Source organism: Carassius carassius, chromosome 19 (genome assembly GCF_963082965.1).
Source record: "Carassius carassius chromosome 19, fCarCar2.1, whole genome shotgun sequence".
Taxonomy (NCBI): domain Eukaryota; kingdom Metazoa; phylum Chordata; class Actinopteri; order Cypriniformes; family Cyprinidae; genus Carassius; species Carassius carassius.
The window spans coordinates 7,244,295-7,268,768 of record NC_081773.1 but is presented as its reverse complement, the minus strand read 5'-3'; the positions used below and the strand labels follow the sequence as shown (position 1 = coordinate 7,268,768).

At 39.3% G+C, this 24,474-nt stretch overlaps 1 protein-coding gene across 1 annotated transcript; it reads left to right on the top strand.

The window, feature by feature from the left end:
• The first annotated feature begins 9,907 nt into the window (after positions 1-9,907).
• On the top strand, positions 9,908-20,014 carry LOC132094969 (serine/threonine-protein kinase SIK2-like). The gene is made up of 14 exons (XM_059499673.1): positions 9,908-10,158; positions 10,583-10,767; positions 10,928-11,044; positions 13,175-13,238; positions 13,674-13,835; positions 14,081-14,205; positions 14,395-14,518; positions 14,610-14,830; positions 15,211-15,360; positions 15,454-15,564; positions 15,895-16,120; positions 16,203-16,457; positions 16,560-16,785; positions 17,039-20,014. The coding sequence occupies exons 2-14, from the start codon at positions 10,615-10,617 to the stop codon at positions 17,520-17,522; spliced, it is 2,418 nt and encodes an 805-aa protein (XP_059355656.1). The 5' UTR covers positions 9,908-10,158; positions 10,583-10,614; the 3' UTR covers positions 17,523-20,014.
• Positions 20,015-24,474: the final 4,460 nt, after the last annotated feature.

Sequence of the window (24,474 nt, the reverse complement as noted above, 5' to 3'; positions counted from 1 at the left end):
AGTTGCATAACGAAACCAAATGTTTGACCTCTTTATCTCTCTGTCAGCCTGTCTGTGTTCCCTTCATTCTCTGCTCTCTCTCTCTCTCTCTATCTCTCATCCTCACCATAGTTCATGTTTCTAAATCCTTTTTAGCTTTTACCCTAATTTTCTCTTTTTTCTCCATTACTCTCTGTATCACCCTGTCTCTCTGCCTCCCTTTTTTCCTTAGGGACAAAGGATTGTCTAACAGCAATGACGCACATAGGGCTTTTGTGCAGAAAGGCATTTGAGCAAACATATTCGTGTCTAAAAACAGGAGGAGAGAGAGAGAGAGAGAGAGAGAGAAAGAGATACATGAACTGTATGTAAAAATGAGCCATGCGTGCATGTGAAGGCATGCCAGCTAATAAACACTAATAAAGGCTGGCTGTGAGGTACATCTCATCTGACCTCAGCAGGTGTGAACGAGCTCTTTTCACTAATCTCCCTATAACGTTACGCATGTTATGACTCAAATATCACAGTACAGTGATTCAGAGGCTCTTGAATAAGGTTTGAGAAGCGTCTCACTGCTGTTCTCATCAGAAGAGATGACATATCTCTGAATCACATGTGTCCTCCTCTGGATCTTGTGAGTGGCTGATTAGAAGTGATGCAAAATCTGCCCTGTGATAATATCACATGCGTTAGGGAGCTTTACACCACGTGAGCAGCACACCTCATGATTGTCCTTTACGACACTGCCATATTTACAGGAAACCTTGTAAGCTGCTAAACAGTTGACAGAGCAGTTATAAGAGTCTTTAATGTTTGTTGTCTAAACTCAGAGGGGAAGTTCTTAGAAAAGACATGACTGATGTTTTGACGTGTCCAGGATTTTTGTAGACTTGCCAGCAGTATGGCTTCATCATAGTGTTGGGAAGCTACTTTGAAACCTTAGCTTATCAAGCTGCAAGATAAGCTTTAGCAGAGTTAAATAAAATAAAAAAATTGATACACTATACTGTTCAAAAGTCTGGGATTGGTAAGATTTAAAAATATTTGTAATATATTATTATTCCTATGAGAGCAAAGTTGAATTTTCAGCATCCATTACTCTCGTCTTGATTTATTTATTTTATTTTTTTCAGGATCCTTAATGTCTTTGCTGTGTCTTGCATCCTTGGTGAGTAAACGTAGTTCTGACTTTTACCACAAACCACAAACTTTTAAATGGTAATGTAGATTACTAGCTATTATTTTTATCTTCCACAAAATCAATCAGGATCTCAATTCATGAAATTTAACAACAAGTGGTGGATTCAATTTTATATTGTTTTGAAAAATATTATTTCAATAAACATACATAAACACACATATTGCCAGCCAAAAAAAATAAAAATAAAAGATAGCTCAAATATAAAGAAAATTTGAAAACATGGTGTAATACACAGGCAAATGCATCAGAGAATTGATTCATTCAGATGAATCATTAAAAAAACCGATTCACTAAATCAATCAGACTTCTCAATGTGTCATGTGTGAGAGAGAACATTTTTGGATGGCCTGTTCGTTTATTATCTCAGTTTTCTCATCTTTAAAGCCACGATGTGACAAATATGTCATGATAGACCACTACTTGTTGGAAAAGCTGCACTAGCAGCTAAACTAGCTAATGTCAAGCTACTGAAAAATGAGCAGCATCACTACTTTTAAGTTGTTACTCCCCAACACTGAGCACATTCGGCCAACCCTTTGTGTGATTTACTGACCCACTGCAAACGTGCATTTTGATGTCAGTCATCTACAGAATGCCATCTACCAGAAATATTTACAACAACACAGCTGAACCAATTTGCTATGTATTGCAGATCATCAAAACTAACATGCTTGGTGATATTAGGGAACTTATCAAAAGGAAGTGCATAGCAGCATAGCTTGAGATATATACGTCAAGGTATTGATTCATTGAGAGGGTGATCCATAAATATTTGGAGCTTCTGCTCATTTAGCTGATGGCTCATTGATTAGCACAGCAGAGATGATTGAGTTACAGGAAAGGACCATTTGTTTGCCTGACATACCCTGCAGATTCCAGCACAGCTTTGCTTTATGAACTTTGAACTCTGACCTATTAGCCAGATACATAATGTTCTGTCCTCCAAACAAGCACTTCCTCTGTCTGTGTTTGTTTGTGTGCATTATGTGTTTTCATTAACGGTGAGCGTTCAGATCCGAGGGCAGAAGCTCCAGATAGTCAGTACTGTTGTTTGTAAAAAGACTTCTTTGAAAATGAATCTTTGACGTACGAACTCACGAGGTGGGGATGTAGCGGCCAAAATCAACAGATAGTGGGAAAAACAAATTCAACAATCAGTCAAAGAAGAAAAGCTTCTCTATTATCTCTTTCGTGCCCTCTTTTTTCTCTTCATCATTCTCACAATATTGGATCATAACAACACTATAACAAGCAACTAGCCGGATATAGACACATTTTTGACTATTGCCATGAAGTCTGATCCAGTTTTCAGCATTTTTGGGCTTGCTTGGAATGAAAGATCTGGCTAACCAACGTGAAAAGCAATCAATTATAGTTCGTGTTGCTTAATAGCACCAGCAAATCACATTTAAACTGGCATTTTCAGCCAGTTATTTCCATTTTTGTGGGGTAAATGCATGAGATGGTCAGTGAATGGACTGTGGGTGGTACTGAGGATGAGAATTACAAGAGACCAACCAGATTTAAACATGTTTAGTTTTAGCCAAGCAGGCTAGCAGATTCTGAGCACAGGAAAGACTCAACGTTTGGACATGTTCAATTTATAGTTATGTACAGTGGCTGCATGATCATGAAGATGATGGTAACAGAGAAAAACAATGATACATAGTATTCTGACATCAGTATGTGAAGTAAGAGATGTGTAACTCAGTGGAACTTGTATTTCAGTATATCTATGATTGGCAATAGTGGTCGCTGTGGTTGTATCTCCTAAAAAACACACATAAGTTGTGGCAAATTCCATCTCAAACTCTGAAATCCTTTCTAACCCATTATAATACACCAGTGCAAAATATGAAAGGCTTTTTGATGTCACGTGCTAACAAAGGTTTGATATTTTGCCCCTCCTAACCCTTTCTAGAGTTTTGGTATGATAAGACTTTAAACACGTTGATACCTTTCATAATAGCCCTGTAGATTAGCAGCTGAATATGAGAGTAATTAATCATGCTGTGGTGATATATGACGTACAGAGCAAGGAGTTTGCAAACAATGGGGTGGTACTGCAAAAAGCTCCTTTCAAAAGCAAATGCAATGGCATTAGTTTCACAAACAATGCAATCTGAAAAACTTACTGAGAATACCATGCACGTTTATTATGCAGGTATGAAAAGAAAAGATGAGAGCCTTCATTCTTTAATGACACAAAAAGTGAAGGTAAATAGTGTGTGGCTGGATAATGACATGGCAACATGACTGGGACAGCAGGCTAATTCTATGGCTTTGAGTAAACAGTGATTGTTTTGTGTGCCATCATGTCTGTTTTGATTGGGAGAGATGTTTGCAAAGCAGTATGGAGGGTCAAGAGTGGTTAAACACTTTTTGGACGGTTAAAGTAAGTTATTAAGATTAGTGAAAGCACTACGTATACAGTGTTCGTGACAGGCTGTTTAATTCAGGCTTCTCTCTCTCTCTCTCTCTCTCGCTCTCTCTCATAAACACATGCATCCACACATCCTCTTGGGCTAATACCTTGACTGTGACGTCACAATGAAATGGCCAGTTGTACTATGAATCATTGCTCATGCCAATAGCCTTTCCTAGCTGTTGAAGAGACATCTGTGTATGTTTTTGTTTGTGTTATTGAGGAGTTTTTTTTCAGTGCACTTTCTTCAGATGAATGAAAAATTAAAGATGTGGTATATTTATCTTCCTCATCTTTATGTGGCATGGATACAGACCACCTGCAAAAATATGCAAAAAAAACAAAAAAAAAAACGGCCTCAGCATATGTATTTGCATTTTATGTATTTTTAGTTATCGATCTGTCACCCCCCCCCCCCCAAAAAAAAACAGCAACAACAACACACATTCCCATTTTCATGCATATTTAAAATACATAGCAGAAATAACGAAAAATATAAAAATGAAAGAAGTCAAGTTTTACAAAATTATACATAATACAAGGTGTTAAATCCATAAGCATTCCTCTGATAAACACATTTTAGCATTTTTATATATTTGATATTTTTGACTATATTGTAATACTTAATTTGTCATTCTAATTTTAGCAGTTATGTTTAACAACTCACTTATTAAACTCAAACCACGTGACCGTCCAAGTTGATGGTCCATTACCATTAATATATATATATATATATATATATATATATATATATATATATATATATATATATATATATATATATATATATATATATATTTTTTTTTTTTTTTTTTTTTTTTTTTTTTACTAAAACTATCCATAATAATATGATTGTGCCAAAATGTTCCCAGAAAATGTGCATTATTTTAGCATTGATGGCACAAGGAGTTATTGTAAATAGTGTCATTTAGTACCGGGTTTTATATGTGTAATTAGTTGTAATAACTTGTGTTTTAGACTAATAAAATATGTCTGAGAGCTCATTAGTGTGTCGTCTTTATTATGAATTATGGAGCTGGCTTGAATGAGCCCTTGCAGGGAAAATGCAATCATTTGTGTTTTAGCTAATAAGATATATCTCATTTTTATGCTGTACAGCTCAATAATGCATCTTAATGTGCATTTTGTATTCCTTTAATTTGGTGCAGAATACTTTTCATGTCAGATCATGGAATTAAAAAGGTTTGGAAATGGCATTTAATGCGAAAGGGCACAGTTTCTCTGAAAAAGATTTGAGAAATGATATTATAAGAGTGCAATGACCTAAATGTCTGTTCGGTTAAATTACTCAAGGTTAAGAGTCTAGAGCAGAGCCCAGGTGGCATCATGTTACAGGTTACATAACAAATAGGATCATATCAGTCAGATTACATTCAAAGCAGAGAGATATGCAAACAGGTGGGGTTAAAGTCATCTGCAATGCAAACGGCACTCTGCAATTTCGTAGCTAGCGTGTGACCTTTAGGGCTGTGCAGGAACGATGCTTTAGGTACAGTCAGGTGAAAGTATATGACATTTGAATCAGCTGATTTCTTTGCATCATGTTAGCATTCCTCCAGCTGAGCAAAGATTAACCAGCAGCGTGGGATGACCTGCTTTTTTTTTTTACCTCCGTCTCTGGAGGAGGTGTCATGTTTAGTTGCCTCCCCCATCACCTGACTTTTCTTTCCCTTTTCTATTCTTCTATGCTTTGTCATTTCTGCACTGCATAAAATGATCTTATTGGTTTTGTTTTTTCTTATTTTCCAATAGTAGTAACTAATTTTCGGTGTTGATAAGCAAAATGACAAATAATATTAAGTCTTGTTTTCAGAATTTAAGTGGGTTTACATATAAAGGACTAATTCGCTCCAAAAAAATTACATTTGCTTAACATTTGCATCCATGATGTAGATGAGTTTGTTTCTTCATTGGAACAGATTTGGAGAAATTTAGCATTACATCACTTGCTCACCAATGGATCCTCTGCAGTGAATGGGTGCCGTCAGAATGAGATTCCAAACAGATGATAAAAATATTACAAGTAATCCACACAACACTGTCCATTAATTAACATCTTTTGAAGTGAAAATCTGTATGTTTTTAAGAAATCCTTTAATTTAACCATAGTTAATTTAACTTCAATTTAACCATAAATCATTGCTTCTGGTCAAAAATTGAGTCCATAATCCATAATAATGCTTTCTCCAGTGAAAAAGTCCATCTAATATTGTCGTCTCACTTCAAAATCCACACTTTTTTTTTTTTTTTTTTTACAACTGTTTTGGACTGTTTTCAATTGTAAATGGTACTTGATCCATGCATATTTCTCTCCTGATTCGGACTAGATTTTATGGATAGAGAACTTGTATTTTAGCCAGAACTAAGCATTTGAAGTTAAAAACAAACTTAATGATTGATTTGTTTATTACAAACATGCAGCTTGTGTATTGCTTTAATTTCTTGTGAACTATTGTGATGTTATCAGCTGTTTGCACTCGCTTTCTGACGGCACCCATTCATTGCAGAGGATCCATTGGTGAGCAAGTAATGTAAAGCTCAATTTTCATTTTTTGGGTTGAACTATCCCTTTACAGCCAGAAAAAAAAGAAGAAGAAGAAATGTAACTTATTTTCCTTCTGAATTTATTTTATTTTTCTTACCCTGTATATAGACGGTTTCATCGCGCGCACGCGCCTGGACCTAAGTTAACTTCCGGTCTGTGTTGTGTATATCGGTCTGGCTGCAGTGCCTTCTACAAACCCCGTTTAAAGTCAAGGTGATGAGTAGACTGAAGTTGGGCTCAGGTGGTTGTGCTGCGGGATGTGTTTCCCATACATTTATTTATTTTTCGAGACTCGCCACAATTTTAAAACTGATCGATTTTCAAAAAGGCTTCGTTGAATAAACATGAGTAACGTTACGTACTGCACGTTTAATAATAATAATTCCTTACATTTATATGTTTAAATATCAAAACGAGGCACAGGTGTTTATATATCGCTGTATTTCTGAAGGAAGACTTGTATGTTATATGCCTGATAAAGCAGTGTGTGAGCGTACCAGCTCTGCTTTGTTTACAGCTGTTACTGGGGAAACCTCTATTTCTCGCGCTTTATGTCTATGCTTTAAAACATCTCCTGCTGGCAAAGAATGAATTTGCATTTTCATTAAGTCCGCCTGATCCACGCAGCAAACATATTTTGTTTGTTATCAAAAAATATCTACTCTAGAGGGACTTGGCTGTTGTTATTCATTCTATTTGGAAGTCTAACGGAAGTTAAGTTAGGTCCACAAAAGCGCGCATGCGCAGTAACGTTTGTTTATGTTGTTGCCGTTGAAACCGTCTATATATTTTTTTTTTCTGTGTTTCATGCTTAAACTCTCTTAATTTTGATGAATATTTCAGAAAACAAGACTCAAGGTTTTTTGCTTTAAGAATGTTTGCACAGAAAAACACAATAAAATGGAAAAATACAATTTATTTATTTATTTATTTTATTTTATTTATTTTTTTTTTTGCAGTGGCAGCTCACCAGTCTCTTTGTTTACTCAGTTTGTTTATTCTCAAAGTCTATTCCAGTTCCACCGTGACTCAGAAAACTTTCTGACACCACTATAAGCACAGAGCGGAAAAGTTTGTGTTGTTGAATGTGTTGAATGTCTCACCACCAAAACCAAGAAACTCCTCCAGAGACTTTCATCGTCTTTTGTGTGGGCAGCACATTCCCTATTTCTGAAAGGTCACATTTAAGGGAGACCCCTCATTAATGTCACGGGGTAAAAATACTATACTGGGCTTTCTTTTCAGAGATATCAAAATCAAACGGAGTCCCCAATCTTCTCCTGGTGTGAAGAAAGAAATGCAGGTGCTTTCCGCAACCCACCAGTCTCTAAATTGTGTATTCGCATACAGTGAGCCAGATATTGCACAGAAATATATAAGAAATACAAACACAGGCGATGGCAAAATGTGATTCAAAAGAGACATTTTGCGTAAGAGACAGTATTAGGAAAGAAGTCAACTTTCTTTTTTTGCTAAATTGCAAGCAGCATTGTCTGATCTATGAATTATGGCTGGATTGAATGAGCTCTTAATCTGAAACATATTTTTTGTCTGGAAAATAATCTTCATCATCTGCTTCACAGATGAATTGAGGTCACCAAAAGTAAAACATTACACTTGTTGATAATAAGTATAATGCCACGGTTCATTCCATGACAAACAAGTATGTGTTCAACAATCCTGTTGTTCAAACTGTCATCTATGTTATGATGTATTGCTACCACCATATTAGCCTTGTGTGTCTGTTTGAGTGTTGACGCACCAATTACCAGCCGATCTTTATCTGTATCAGCCATTTCAAATGACTTAATTCCTCTGTGGGGTTGCCTCAGGCATAAATAAGTGTGTGTGTGTGTGTGTGTGTGCATGAATGAGACTGTGTGTCCACAGGGAGGGGTTTGCAAGCAAAAGCTTGTGCATGCACATATTTTGTGTGCAAATGTAAGATCTCTGAGAAATGCTAATGCCGATGCGGTATACACTCTCTGTGGAAATTAAGCATTGTCATATGGATCAGTGTTGTGCATACACAATGAATGATGCACCCCTCCCTCTCTTGTTGAGCTGCAGAGCAGATTACTCACAACCTTGGTTTTCTGAAGGAGATTCGAATCTTGCAAAGAGCCCTGCAAGCAGTGTTTTCTAAGAAGAGAATTATGCATTACAATCACTGCAGGTTGCATATTTTCTTGCAAAATGATTTCAAATATACTGAGCTTTTTGAACATTTCATTTCAAAAGATATCAAGTATGACTGCATACTTTATTTTATGTAATTTTTAGGATTGTGTGTAGCTGAAAAAGTCAACCCTGTTCATTAGAGGAGGTTAAAATACCTTATAAAGTCAAAATGCAATATTTGAAATAAAGAAGGCATAGCCAGACTGCACAAAGATGCATTTCTATACATATTCAGTAATACTTTACAAGAGGTTTTCATTTGTTAACATTTGTTAACTACAAACTAACAATGGAAAATACATATATACATAAAAATACATGTAATGCATTATTATAATCTAATGTTGCATCTGTTATTTATGTTTAATGGTTCTGAGCTAACATGAACTAACAATGAACAGTAGTTTTTTTGTTAATGCAGTACAAATCTGCAAACAGTAGTTAATGCCCTAACTAACATAATAGGTTTTTACACCATTTATTAACCTTGTTAATTTAGTTCAGTTCATGTTAGTTCAAAGTGCATTAATGTTAACAGATACAACTTTTGATCTTTTGATAAATGCATATATTATCAAGAACTAAGATTAATAAATGCTGTATGAGTTGTATTCATTGTTAACTCATGTTAATTTATTAAACCTTATTGTAAAATGTTCCTGCATATACTAGTTTTGGTAATGCACATATTTTTTTGAGTGGGTCAGGTTTTACATTAAGGTGAAGGTTGTTTATTATATTAACATGATATTTAAGCTATGTATTTACATGTGTAAACAACAGATGAAAAGTGAAAAACAATTACATTCGACCCCTATATACATCCAATGACAAATTAAACAAAACTCCCTATTAAAATTTCAAAATAAAAGTGAACTACATTGCTAACAATAAAGGTTCTTTATTGGAATCAATGGTTCTGTGAAGATCCTTGAACATGGAATCTTTCAAATGCAGAAAAGTTCTTTATAGTCAAAAAAAGGTTGTTTAGATTTTAAAATTAGGTTCTTTTGGGAACCACAAAATGATTCTTCTATGGCATCACTGCAAAAAACAAAAACAAAAAAAAACTTTTTTTTTTAAGAGCATAAAGAAATGACAGAAGTGCCATATGGATGTAGATGTGTGTAAATGTTGCCCACATGTTTCTTGTAGGGGTTAATGTATACTGGGAATTCAGATGAACCCAAAACAAACATGCATTCTCGTTTGCGTCCGCGCAGCACGATCATAATTCATTCTTTGTATTCCTCAAATAACACAAGCATGTCAAGGAAGCTGACAGCTCGCGGAGTGCGCATGCCTTCCAGCAGGTGGAGCAGAGCCTGCGAGCCTCCATCACACCGACAGCTTGAGATCGGCGACACTTCTCCGCCACTGGCGTCATCGTCCTCATCTCCGAGCAACCCCTCCATCAGCACTGGCGTCACCGCACGACGAGCCGCACGGTTGCTCGGCAACTTCTGCCTTGTGCGCTCGCGCCCCGCTCCGTGCTCTGACGCGAGTGTGACGTTAATGAGGCGGGTATCAGTTTGTTATGGCAAGAGGAGGAGAGGAGGAGTCCGTCATCACAGCACGAGCCTGTAGCGCTCGCCTCGCGCCAGCACAACTGCTCAAGAGCGGAGCCGCACCTTGTACATATTAGCGCGCTCCGTCAAAGTGTGTATCGCTGTACATAGGAAACAGAGTAAAAAAAACAACAACAAGTTTTTCCCTTCAAGATTTGCATAAGGAATGACTTGTAAATGCAATTTTAAAAAAGCATTTGGACTGTGGAAGGCGGTGGAATTTATTCGTGTGTTAAAGGTAAGAGTACCTTCGCTTTTAATATTTACCATAAAAAAACAGATATAGCTACACTTCGTCATTATATAGCCAGTTGACATTTCAAGGACATTTCTGGACGTTGCGCGCTGGTTTTACCTGTAAGCCCATTGTGAATTTAGTCTGAAGTTTCTTGCTACAATTTGAGTGACTGTTACAATGACATTAACTTGCTTTTAAGTGAGTTAAAATGTGTTATATGTCAGTACCTCTTAAGATAAAATGTTTAAATATAGTTATTCAATTATTTAGCCTGTAAAGTAATCATACTGTTTTGTGAAGGTTGTGACGGGATCGAGGTGTAAGAATTATTGTTAATAATGAATATTTATAATAATCATTGTAAATTTGTCGCTCAGGTTAGTATTCGTGCGCATTTATAACGAACAATTTCTTGTTTATGCAGATCAGTTAAAGTTCACAATCAAAGCCGGCATCATGGTCATAATGACGAACAGCCGCGCGAGCTCTCAGTCGAGCTGTGCCCAGGCCAGGCCTCTGCAGGTCGGCTTCTATGAGATCATCAGAACCCTCGGCAAGGGAAACTTCGCTGTGGTCAAACTAGCCAGACATAAAGTCACGAAAACACAGGTAAGTCTCCTGCAGAATATTTTGATTTTTTTTTTTTTTTTTTTGCATTAAAAAAAAGTTATATTGTGTCTTTTAATATTTCCCTACAAATTGGTTAATGATAATGTACAGTATATTCAGCTGCATTTCTAAATGTGCAGTTTGTTGTGTTTTCATGCAGGTTGCAATTAAAATAATTGATAAAACAAGACTAAACTCGGCCAACTTGGAGAAAATCTACAGGGAGGTTCAGATTATGAAGCTGCTCAATCACCCTCACATCATAAAGCTCTATCAGGTAAGTTATAGGATTTGTAAAATTAATAATGATGCTATAATTGCAAAAGCTTCCCTGTTAATGTCAGTTAAACTGAGGGAGTGTTGTGTATTTTAGCATGAATGGTGAGTGTGGTTTAATGCTGAGTGAGTGTCTAAGTGTTGGTCAGGCAAATGGTGCGGTGATCTTCTCTGGAAGTACATCTGGATAGTGTGCAATGAAGTTATTTTCTTCCTTGCATTCAGCTTCTGCATAGCAACTGTCCACTGCATTACACTATTAAATCTGTTGTGTCAGGCTGCTGGTTTTATTGAATTAAAAATATATTATAGCTTACAAAAAACAGAGTAATTACAGAAGTATAAAAAGATTCTGAAGGCAACAACTGCACGGTTTCTTTAACAATGGAGCTTTATATTTGCAATTTGGACATTTTGAAGTGATTTGTTGGCTTTTTAAATGGCATTGTTTATTAAATATAAGTTTTTAAAATGAGACTAATCTGTGTCCAAAATGTGTGTTTTGTCTGAATGAAGACACACAGAAAAACAGAGAGTGTGTTGGACATAAGGACACAGGGTCTAAATCTCTGACTTAATTAGTGCTGGTGAAAGTCAAATGCAATGTGTCTGCAGAGTCACGTGAAGCTAGCCAGAGGAAAAATCTCTAAGTACAATCTGGTTTTATCCCTGGGATTGTTTTGTCCCCATAGTTTGGCTCGTGCATCCATGCAAACAGTGGCAGGCTAATACAAGGTGCTAATATGTCAGCACATTCTTTCTTTCATAGCCTGTTTTGTTCAGAGATTAGTATTTTGCAGATTACACTGAGAACTGAGGTTGCAAGAAACTAAAATCCTTGGGAATAACGTTTGATCCCGGTCTAGTGTCAGATAACCTCAAATGTACCTCTCCTTTCACAACTGAAGCCCTGTTTATTTTAACCAAAAAGCCCTCGAGATGAAAAATGTAGAACTAGTGACCTATGACCTCTCATTATAAACCGTTTCTGTTCTCATGCGCATTGTACAAACAGTCCTTTTATTGCCTTTAGCTTCTCATTAACTTCAGAGACATTGTATTCAGAACTATCAATAGTTTCCTTCACTCATCTCCCCCTGCGTTCGTGACGGAGGGAGACGTCTCTGTGGGCTGAACAGGATGGGGTTTCTAAGGAAGCTATGACATCATTGGCACCTCTGGGTTGACACTAAAGGCTGAAGTCTTTGGAACCTGGGTTTATCTAAAGATAAAGACCCTTTTCCTGCTGTTGTGCAGCCTGACTACGTGGGTCATGGCACGCTGTTACACATTGACCTGAAATATCTTGAATCTGAGCACTTATATGGACGATTACAAAGGTTTTCTCAGCAGGACAAAAAGATGACAGCGTAGAAACTGTTGTGCAACTCTTTCTGGTAGCGCAACATGCAGCGTTTAGTATTTCTCCCTCAGGCCTCTGCCGGGAACTTATGGGACATTCCCATAAAGGGCGAGGACATCATACACCCTCTCTTTCATAATTTCTTACGCTATTAATTGTTGAATTACAGTTTGTTTTGTGCCACTGGATCCCTTTGTGCTTAAACTAGGTCTAGTGTGTGAACATGTTTTATGGTTCAAAAGAAACAGGTTAGTGAAGATAAAGTTTCAGCTTTCGTTTGCTGTTTCAGTGGTACTGATGGATCAGACAGCAGGCATCTGAAAAAGACATGCGTGTGTGTGTGTGTGTGTGTGTGTGCGCCCAGGGCATTCAAGAAATGCTTTGGTACACTCTTCTGCAATGGTACATACCGTTACAAACTAAACTGTCATGCGATGAACACCAAAAACTATGATAGAAGTTGACAGAAAGAGGAAATTTCAGACAAGTTGGCTTGTTGCTGCATAAAATGTACATTCAGTTCAATTGTAATTTAAGTCTCATATACGTCAATGTATAATAAAACATATTTAGTTGATTTTTTTATGTAAATATCACTGCATTATTAAACCATTTTAAATGGTTCTATATTTTATGAATTAATTTCTCATATTCATTGCATCTCTCCGTATTACTTCATAAAACCAAAAGAAATAGCAAAATGGGATAATTTGATGATGTGATTAATTTATTATTTTTTAAATTTTATTATGTTTTTTGTCTTTACAGGTCATGGAGACCAAAGACATGCTGTACATCGTGACAGAGTATGCAAAAAATGGAGAAATGTTTGGTAAGTGGAAACACTTTTGTAAATGAATGACTAATGTATCTGTGAAAAGACAGACATCTATTGCTTTTGACGTCTGTGGCTCTCCCAAAACCTCTTGTCCAGTTGTTGTGGATAATGAGGTCTGACGGGGAGAGAATTATTCAGATTAACACAGCCGTCAGAGCAGTGAGTCAGTGAGCGAGCACAGAGCGAGACAGGTGTTGGATTTTCAAGCTTTATGTAACTATGTAAAAGGGATAAGCTGCTCTACCTCTGCTTGTCCTCACCACCTAGGGATTCAAACAGTATAACATATCTGTCTTTCACCTGTCATATACTCAGCCTTTAAATAAAACAATGGCAGTCTCCCCAGATAAACTGTAGGCTTGCCTCTGTCTTTATATGGTGTTTTTAAGGCGATGTCTCCTCCCTTCCTAAGCTGTCCTCTTTTTACAGACTATCTGACGTCCAACGGAAGGATGAGTGAAAACGAGGCTCGTAAGAAGTTTTGGCAGATTCTGACGGCAGTGGACTACTGCCATCGGCACCACATAGTCCACAGAGACCTCAAAACTGAAAACCTGCTGCTAGATGCCAACATGAACATTAAGCTGGCAGGTGAGCAAAGAAGATAAGCACGTATTGATATACACTTCCCATAGCCAGACTACGAGTGTCCTAAAAAGAAAGTAATTACAGAATTCACAGTTAGGATCAGTAATAAAATTAAGTAATCTAACCAGTCTGATTCTCACAAGTCATTCATTATAGGGTTTTATATAAGGATTGTATACCATTTACATGCAGTTTTATGAGTAATCAGACTTTTGACCAAGAATTAAATTATCTTCCATTTCTTTCAGATTTTGGATTTGGAAACTTCTATAATGCCGGAGAGCCTCTTTCCACTTGGTGTGGAAGCCCACCATACGCTGCCCCCGAGGTCTTTGAGGGAAAGGAGTATGAGGGGCCACAGTTAGACATATGGGTATGTTTATCATTATGATTCTCACCTGATCTCTTACACAGCTGCTGAAAATGAAATTATAATTATAAGCTGGTCCTTTTAGCTGAGAATGTGCATATTGAATATAATAAAGAACATTATTGTTTGCTGCCTTGCATCACTGGGATAAATGCAAATCTAATACATGCTATAAATATGTCTCTTTCACAGAGTCTAGGTGTTGTTCTGTATGTGTTGGTGTGCGGGTCCCTTCCCTTTGATGGGGACAGTCTTCCAGCTCTGAGACAGAGAGTGACAGAGGGCCGCTTCAGAATACCATTCTTCATGTCACAAGGTACAGCTCTTCGCTCCCTCTTTTCACATACAATGCTACATCCTCATAAGAAAATGATTTTTGACTGAGATCTCCTTGTCTCCTTGTCCAGACTGTGAAAATCTGATTCGTAAGATGCTGGTTGTCGACCCAGCCAAGCGGATCAGCATGGCTCAGATTAAGCAGCACCGCTGGATGCTTGCGGATCCAAGTGCGCCCCATCAGACCCTTTCCCTGTCCCTCACTGACTACAACTCCAACCTGGGAGACTACAGTGAACCTGTCTTGGGCATCATGCAGACCCTCGGCATTGACAGACAGAGGACTGTGGAGGTGAGAAAAGGAGTGCATACAGAGATGACGCGTGTTACAAACAGTACAGGGTTAGTTGTTTCCAGCAGGGAAGGGCGTGTTTACCAGAGCAAGGGTTAATGTTGTTCGAAGGACATAAGTTGTCAATTTGTCACCCCAGAATAAAAGCAACACCCTATCCAGCTTCCCATGGCTTTAAATATGTCTTTCTGTTGCCACATAAATGATAAACAAAGTAGCATCTGTTTTGAAAGCTGCCATACTGTGTTGCATTTAGCTTTTGGTAATTTCCCTTAAGAAGTTAATTCTTGACACAGGCTGCCTGCATTTTATTACACCTATTTAAGTGATGCTCAGTATGGTCACTGTGTCTAAAACTGTTTTTTGATTGCTTTCCACAGTCTCTCCAGAACAGTAGCTACAACCACTTCTCAGCAATCTATTACCTGCTGCTAGAAAGAGTGAAGGAGCACAGAAGCCAACAGCTGAGCCGCCAATGCGGGGCCTGGAATCAGAGGTCGAGGACGGCGTCCAATTCCTCCACCCCGGAGGTGAGTGTCGAAGTGAGGCCAAGACAGTCTTCTGTTGGAGATAAAATCTCCCTGTGCTAACTCAGCTCTTCCTCTGTCCATCTCACTTTCAAGGTAATCATGGAGTCGTCTGACAGCTTCAGAACCTCAGCATTCCCTGTCGCCACCAATGTGAACACTCCTGTCCATTCAGAGCTGGAATGTGAACAAGGAGCCCTGTTTCAGGTCAGTACTTCCCTTGAGCTTGACACAATCCCTCTCTGGACTACGGGTGGGGAACTTGAGGTCCACTGTTCTCCAGAGATTTGCTCTAATCCTGATTAAACTCACCTGAACTAGCTTTGTGTTTGGGTAGATTTGGAGCTAAAATCTGCAAGACAGTGGACCTCGAGGACAAGAGTTGTCCACCCCTGCTCTAGACCCCTCTCTTCCTAGTTGCTCAGTAAATAGACTCCCTGTCCTGTTTCATATTGCAGATATGCAGTGCACCCCCAATCCCCCTCCTCCATTAGAGACAGGCAGTGGCTAATGTGAATGCCTCCCTCCCTTCCTCAGCGCGTTGTGTGCCCGGTGGAGGCCAGCCTGAACGGGATCCTGTGGAACCGATCCATCTCCCCCAACAGCCTGCTGGAGACCAAAATAAGTGAGGAGGTGCGACCTTATGACCTTGACGAGGAAGAGGGGATGCTGCAGGTCCAGCTGTCCCATTTGCCCAGCACCGCCTCCCGAAGGCACACGCTTGCAGAGGTCTCCGCTCGATTCCACCAGTGCAATCCACCTTGTAAGTGAAATGTTAATATTAGTGTAAAATGATGGACTTAATGCAAGGATCTGGTTGATTATTACACGTCATCCTCTCTCAGGTATTGTGGTTAGCCCCTCGGACGGTGCTTCTTCTGACAGCTGTCTGAAGTCCTCTTCGAACCCCAACCCGGCTCTCTCCACGGCTGTAGGGGATCTTTCATCACTGCTTGCCTCCAATATTGCCCCGGAGGCATCAGCCCCTGCTGGGATGCCCCTCGCTCTTTCCTCCAACCTCCTCTTGCAGAACCAAGGCAGTATGCTTGCAGCCAGCTTCCAAGAGGGGCGTAGGGCTTCAGACACCTCCCTAACACAAGGTGAGTTTCATTAAATTAAAAATGTATGTTAAAGGACATGTGCTAGCTTTATAGAATAACATGGCTAAGTAGTGTCTAACCGGTCTGTGATTATTTCTGTAGGGCTGAAGGCATTCAGACAGCAGCTGAGGAAGAACACTCGTGCGAAAGGCCTGCTGGGGTTGAACAAGATCAAAGGTCTGGCACGACAAGTGTGCCCTCCGACCTCATGCTCAAGAGGCAGTCGGGGATCTCTTAGCCCAACTATGTGCACTCCCTCAAGCCTCCAGAGCTCCAGCGGCCCACGTGAGCGTCGCAGCATGCTGGAGGAAGTTCTGCACCAGCAAAGGTGAGAAGAAATCCATAGATATCACAGATTGCTGAAGATTGGAAACATCAGTGTTTCCCAATACTGTTCCTGGTGCCACCCCAGTGCTCCACAATTTTGAATTCTTACTAATCAAACACACCTGATTTAGCTCATTACTAGAGACTCCTAGAAGAAGGAGACATTCAAAATGTGAAAAGTTGAGGTGTCTCCAGGAACAGAGTTGGTAAATTTTTTGAATACACCTAAACTCTGTTGTTCTTTCATCATACAGAATGCTGCAGATCCAGCACCAGCCTCAGCCGCAAGTCCAGTCTCAGCAGCCTGTGCTCTTCCTCTCACAGTCCCACCCTTCATCTCCTCCCTCCAGCAATCTCTTCGCCCCCGCCACCCTCTTTTCCAACCCACCGACTCAACCTATTCTCCCTTCATGCCAGCAGACCCCCATCACCTTTCAGCACAAACTGTGGCAGCAGCAGCAGTCTCTTGACTCCTCATCCTCATCCTTGTCTCCCGTGGCATCTGCTGCCCATCTTCTTGAGGCTCGTCTGCACATCAGCCAGCGGCCACATCTCCACCCTCAGTCCCCACAGCATCTGCATATCCAGCCCACCATCCCATCCCAGGGGCCTTTCTCCCTCTTGCCCCAGCAGGGCAGTTGGAGCCTGAGCACCAGGGTAGAGTCTGGACCTGATGTCCAGGAGCTGATCTATGCTGGTCAAAAGCAGCAACTCAGCAGCTGTGTCATGGTCAAGTAAAGAAGGCTTTGAAGACTTTGAAGAAGGTCAAAGTGGTGCTGACTGCTTCCACCACTCTCACTCCAGAGTGCGCCAATGGTGTTTAGTGTCAGAAATTGAAAGCATTTCATTATGATGATGCTCTCAATAGTTTTCTAATGCAAAGGAGAGACACTCTCTGGACACACAATTCCACGATTGTGTTTAAATGTGTTGGAATGACCAGAGAAAATAAGAAGAAGCAATAACTAATGTCTTCATTGAGTCCATGACCCTTGACAGATGCTCCTGTCCACACAGCAATAAAGGATGGATTGCTGAACAAGGAACTGAATAGTGTGTGTTTTCATCCATTTGCGAGTTGGTCCACTCATACATAAAACTGGCCTCCACAATCGCAAATGATTATGTCAGAGACACTTTTTTTATCCTCGATACAAGTATGAAAATAAGACGGCGATGTCTTCCTTATAGATTTTTCCAATGATTTCCTTTCAGATCTTTTTATTTTGTGTTTTACATCTCCAGAGAAGACCAAAGTTGATTGTTTTTTTTTCCTCTTTGATTTCTTTCCTAGATGTTCTTGAAACAAAATGCAGTATCTGACTTAACCATACTTCCGAAACTACGAAAAAAAACTGTCATTTCACCTGTGCTGTGAAAATGTGTGCAAACTAGCCACACTATGCCTCTGATGATGTGTGTGCAATGAAGAGGCGCCTTAGCATGAGGGGAACGTCAAGACAAAGAGAGTAAGCTAGATACTGTATAAGCACAAAAGGTACTGCATAGTGTTTATTAGACCCGGTCTTTGGGTTTTCGCTGTCTGTGACGATGATTTTAATGCTGCTTCATGTTTAGTCACATGTAGACAAAGACACTAGACAATTATGATCATACAAATGTGCACCTACCAATGACTTTGAAATTAGGAGACATTGTCCAGCCAAGCCGTTCAGTTTTGGTCCATCAAGACTCCTCTTCCATCAGTTCACTACCTCCTCTAAAACTGATCTTTCACCTCAAAAGGCTGTATCTCATCACACACTGTATGAGAATAAGTTAGGCCCATTACAATGTCTTGAACCCATGAAATGGTGTAAATTTGCTTTTTTTTTTTTTTTACACTGAACAAAGAATATTAGTATAGTGCAATATTTCACATTGAAATGTAGAACCAGGAGAGGAAGCTGTTTCTAGGAATGCAAAAGGTACTTCATATCTGATAATGCTATTTTATTCTTTCTTTTATAGAGCATGTTTTTTTCTGTTTGTAATGATTGTATGTACGAGATGATTTGAATGATGTATTCTGCATGAGCATGGGAAATAAGAGTCTGGCCATTTTGTCCAGCTTGTTGACACAGGTTGCCTTTGCATCCAAGCTGGCTTTGTAGAATGGCAGAACTAGAAAAATTACTGGAAAAGCCAAAGAGAGAGAGCAGGGAAGATCAAGAGAAACATAATTTTTTTCTATCGATGTCAAGGTGGTAAAAAGCTCTCCTTTCATTAAAGTGTAGCACGTTTAAATATCCCCAAAAGCAGTCGTACTGCTCAGATGTAAAAAGTAGCTGCCTCCTCTAGTTAACAAATATTTGATAAGCAATCGTTTTCCCTTTCTCAGAAACTCCATGCATTTGCATACTCATTATATTTGCATATAATTTTTCTTGATTAAAATGCAGATGCAGATACACATAGCTGAAGATGTCCTGTAGCAATAGTGTTGAATTTTATATATATGTTTTTTTTAGCTTACAATCTAGGTGCTAGAAGTAGATTTCAGAAGTGTTTCTGGGTTTGTGTGCAATTTATATGAAATAATAGTGTGTTACCATTGTTGAAGCTCCATTTGCTTGAAGCACTGTTTTTATAGCTGTAAATTATCCTGTTGCATGTCTGTCTTTTGTGAATTTGAGATATTTGTGCAATGGTTTTTAGTGGATTAGAAAAACATCTGTACTGTGTTTCCAGATTGGGTCACAAAATGACAGTGTTTGAAACCAGTGCAGGTAAAGATGCTGAAGGTGATGTAAGAAACAGTGTTAACATCCTTTCCTTTTTCACCCACCACTAAACTTGTGCCTTTGTCTGAACAAATCCAGTGGTGGTGACTTTTTTTTTTTTTTTTGTAATTTTAGGATGTCAGAAGAATGCAGAATTGTGTATCTTATGATTTTTGTTGGTTTTGTTAAACACCCCATTTTATACTTCCATTTCATTTGCTGTTTGACAATTATGCACTTTATGATGACAGTTGCTTTTGAAAACCGTGTTTGTTTCCACTGCAGGTATAGACGAGTCTAGTTACTTTTGAAACACTATGTTTCGAAGCTAAACTGTTCTGTTCAGATTTTTTTATTATTATTATTTTTTATTATTTTGGTTATATTTCCCTGATGTGCTTGCTTGCTGTATGTGTGATTGTACATGGCTGTGTGAAAGTATATGAGAGATTAAGTTTTATTTATGTGGCTATTTATTTGAATAAAAAAATCATTTCTTGAAATTAATGTCTGTGTTTATATACCTTTTTCCTCACATTTCGGGGGGTGGGGGTGTTCCAATTGTTTTAATGGAATTTCACTTTACTATTAAAGGTATACATTTAAAACATCATATAGTTACTTAAAAGTATGAAACAATGTTATTGATTAACTGATACTAAGCATGTTTCCTCAAAACAAAATGCAGATTTTTCCTTTGAAGACATTTATCATATTAAAAGATTACCAGGATTATCTAAACATGATTATTTAACTACAAAGTAACATGTACAAAATGCTATATACATATACCTTAATCTTTTTTTATTTTTTTTTTATTTAGAGTCAAATATCTAATATAACAATAATAGTAATAATAATAATCTTTAAATGTTTTTTTATTAATAATAATTATTATTTTTTAAGCAAAAATCAATGAAATTAACTATTTTCTTGTGGTGTAAGAATAATCAGTACTTCATTCAATATCGGCCTTCTCTGAGTATTTATTCGGTTTTAATGGAATTATTATTATTAGCATTTTTCTGCAACAGCAACACATTTATTTTAAAAAGTTACAGGAAACTGTAAAACTTCTGGCATAAGAAATATATAATAATTAATTCAAGATGTATTCTCTGAAAACTCATTCATTTAGTTTTGCTACTCAAGTGATTCTTAAGTATTTATGTTATTTTAATGCAAACAACAAAATACTGCTTTGAGAAAGTTTTTTTCTTTCACATTTATTTCCAGACCGTAAACAACTCAGAAACCCGAGCAACCAGTAGAAACATAACAATTATCGTGAAACACATCTGTCTGTAATATATAATCTAATGTGAAAGTTTCTGCGGAGAGGATCACAGGCACGGTGGAGGACAGAGTGCATGTAAACACATTCCAGCATGTGTGCACTCATCGCTCCAGCTGTAAGCTAGCGGGTGGCTCTGTGACCAGAGAGCTCGCATTGATCTGTGCTGGGAATACCATGCTCATACATGCAGCTCCAAAGCCAGCGGTCCATGCCAATCATTCTGACTGGATGCCCTGCACCATCTCTTCAGCTCAAACGCCTGCTCACAGCGTGTCAAAACCTCTGTCACACAGACGCTGATTGATGAAGCTCCCTTAAATATCTTTGTGTGTATATCCAGATCTCTCTGAAATCATAGCTATACTGCTGATCTCATAATGAGGGCCTGCAGAAAAACATCAGTTACCAGGAACAGGCATTCGTTTACTACTTTTAATGCTTCATCATTTCAGAAATGTCAAAGGTAAATATAAAATGTCATAATATTATCTTGAAATGCTATGAACATTAAAATGTACACCTGCACTGAATAAAATGTAAATATTAGCATGTTTCCTCCAAAACACAATTCTCTTCAATGTTCATATGTTAGATTATCAGGATTATCTAAACAAGTAAATGTACTATATATATATATATATATATATATATATATATATATATATATATATATATATATATGTATAGATATATATATATATATATATATGTATATATATATATATATATATATATATATATATATATATATATATATATATATATATATATATATGTATATATATATATATATATATATATTGGAATATAGGATATTTTATCATTCTAAAATGTATATATGTAATATAATTTATTGTATAAATGATACGATATCCTCTATTCTTATTTTATTTCTTTTTGTTTCATTTATGTCTTATTTTGAGACACACAATTAGTTTAAACAATATGTAGACTAAAAATTTTGTTGTTGTTGTTGTTGTTTTTTTGTGTGTGTATGATGCTGCCTGTCAAAAGTCAATATTAATTTTGGTAATACTTTATTTTAAATTCCAATTCTCACTATTAACAAATCATTAACTATGACTTTTGCCTCAGTAAACTCCAAATTTGCTGCTTATTAATAGTTAGTAAGGTAGTTGTTAAATTTAATAGAGATATAGAACATTGTCATAAAGAATATGTGCTTTATAAGTACTAATAAACAGCAAGTATGGTAATAATAGGCACACTAATAAGCAACTTTAATAGTGTTAACTTAATTTATTATTATTTATATTTTTCCACATTTTAAAATAATAGTAACGTCATCTATGAAATAACACAAATGGAAGAACGGTATTTAATTTGTGACCAAATAATGTTAAACAAATTAAACTGTTCCCTTTCAGTCAGTCACATTCAACGTTAGGGTTAGGGTTAGAAATTGGGGATCTCACTAGAGAGAAGAATCGCCTTTGAGTGTTAACAAAACAAGCCAATGACTATTGGCGTGCGAGATTTGCATCGTGCATCCCACCCCGAAGCACAGGTATAAAAGGAGATTGTGTGCAGTTGCACATTCAGCTTTTCGCCTCGGAGCCGAGCCTTCAGCTTCCTGATCAGAGTCGTCAAGGCAGCCTTTTGACGAGTGTTGGCATTATGGCACGTCAGCGGGGGTTGCCAGTGCTGCTGCTTTTTCTCAGCATGCTGCAGCTTCCCATTCTGCAGTCACGCTGCAACTCCTCCTGGGAGCTTCAACACTTCGTTGTTCTTTCAAACTAAAAGAGCAAATTCTAAAAAAGCTCCACGAGTGACGGGGCATCTTTTTAAAGATGTCTTTCCACTCGTGCATTTCTGGATGTGGTCGCTTCCTGGCTCCATCTGATGGTCACGATCGCTGCATCTCGTGCCTGGGCCTCGGGTACGCTGAGGCAGCGTTCGTGGATGAGTCATGTTCTCCTTGTGGGACCATGACCATTGCGATGTTGCGTTCAAGGCTCCTCTATATCAAATGAGGAGGAGTCCCCCTCCCCATGCCCCGTTCTAGTTCCTCCTTTAAGAGGAGGGCTACTTCGGCTCATGGCCAGGGTGATTTGAGGATTACAGGTCTTTCCCGCCGAGCGAGTCTCCACGGGCCCCTCACTCCTCCAGCACATCGTGCCCCCTGGTGTACTGCGATGTGGATGCTGGTGCCTCAGACAGGATCCAGCACTTCATCGGACCACCTGCAGATGACCTGATGTCGATCACTGCATCGGGGGATTCGCTAGGCTCTGGAGATGAGGATTCAACTGTTTTTCCTCCTTCTGCGAGAGTAACTTTGCCCGAGTCAGATCCAGACCTGACTGCTATGCTTGCCCAGGCCGCCGAGAGCATAAGGTTGCCATGGAAGGTGCCTCCATCTCCCGAACATGCAAGGCTGGATGATTGGTACTTGGGGGTGCCGCACGCCGATCGTCGGCAGCCACCCCCGGTTCCATTCTTCCCGGAAGTGCATGAGGAGGGGAATAGGTCCTGGAGGGCATCTTTTTCTGCCCGAAACAGATCTAGTGCCTTCTCTGTCCTCACTACCCTCGACGGTGGGGTGGCTAAGGGGTATGTGGAGATCCCCCCAGTTGAGAGCGCTATTGGGATGCAGCTTTGCCTGCAAAGTGCTGTCGCCTGGCAGGGTAATCCACGCCTCCCGTGCGGGGCCTGTAAGTTCTCGTCCAGACTGACAGCCAAGGCTTACGGAGCTGATGGACAGGCCACCTCTGCCCTGCACACCATGGCCCTCCTGCAGGTCTACCAGGCCAAGGCGTTAAAGCAGCTGCACAAGACAGTTTCTTGTTTCTCTGGGTCTCAAGAGGGCCAGGATGAAGGTGCACGAGGTGCAGCCTCTACTCCCATGCCACCTCCCTTTCGCCAGCGGGCAGCAGGGCTCAATTTGAGGTTCCCCTAGTTCCGCTTGTTCAGTTTCTGAGGGCCTGGCTAGTGCTCCCCAGACCGTCTCGCTGACTCACAAGAACCATCAGACTTGGCTATGCGATTCAGTTTGCCCGGCATTCTCCCAAGTTCAGGGGCATACGGTTCACCTCTGTGCTGGACCATCTTGCGAGCGGAAATCGCGGTCCTGCTGGTGAAGGATGTGATAGAGCCGGTCCCTCTAGCCAATATGAAGTCAGGGTTTTACAGCCCGTACTTCATTGTACCAAAGAAAGGCGGTGGGTTATGGCCAATCCTGGACCTGCGCGTTCTGAACCGGGCCCTTCACAAGCTCCCATTCAGGATGTTAACGCAGTAATGTATCCTTCAATGCGTTCGTCCACAAGATTGGTTCGCAGCGATAGACCTGAAGGACGCGTACTTTCATGTCTCGATTCTCCCCCAACACAGGCCGTTTCTTGCTTCACGTTCGAGAGGCGGGCATATCAGTACAAGGTCCTTCCATTCGGGCTGTCCCTGTTGCCTCGTGTCCCTTGGGGGGTAGCAGGCATTCGCATTCTCAACTACCTCAACGACTGGCTCATATTGTCCCAGAGCTCAGTTGTGCGAACACAGGGATGTGGTACTCAACCACCTCAGCCGGTTGGGGCATCAGGTGAAGTAGGAAAAGAGCAAACTCTCCCCTGTGCAGAGGATCTCTTTTTTCAGGGTGTCGAGTTGGACTCAGTCGACCTGACAGTGCGTCTCACGACAGAGCACGCTCAGT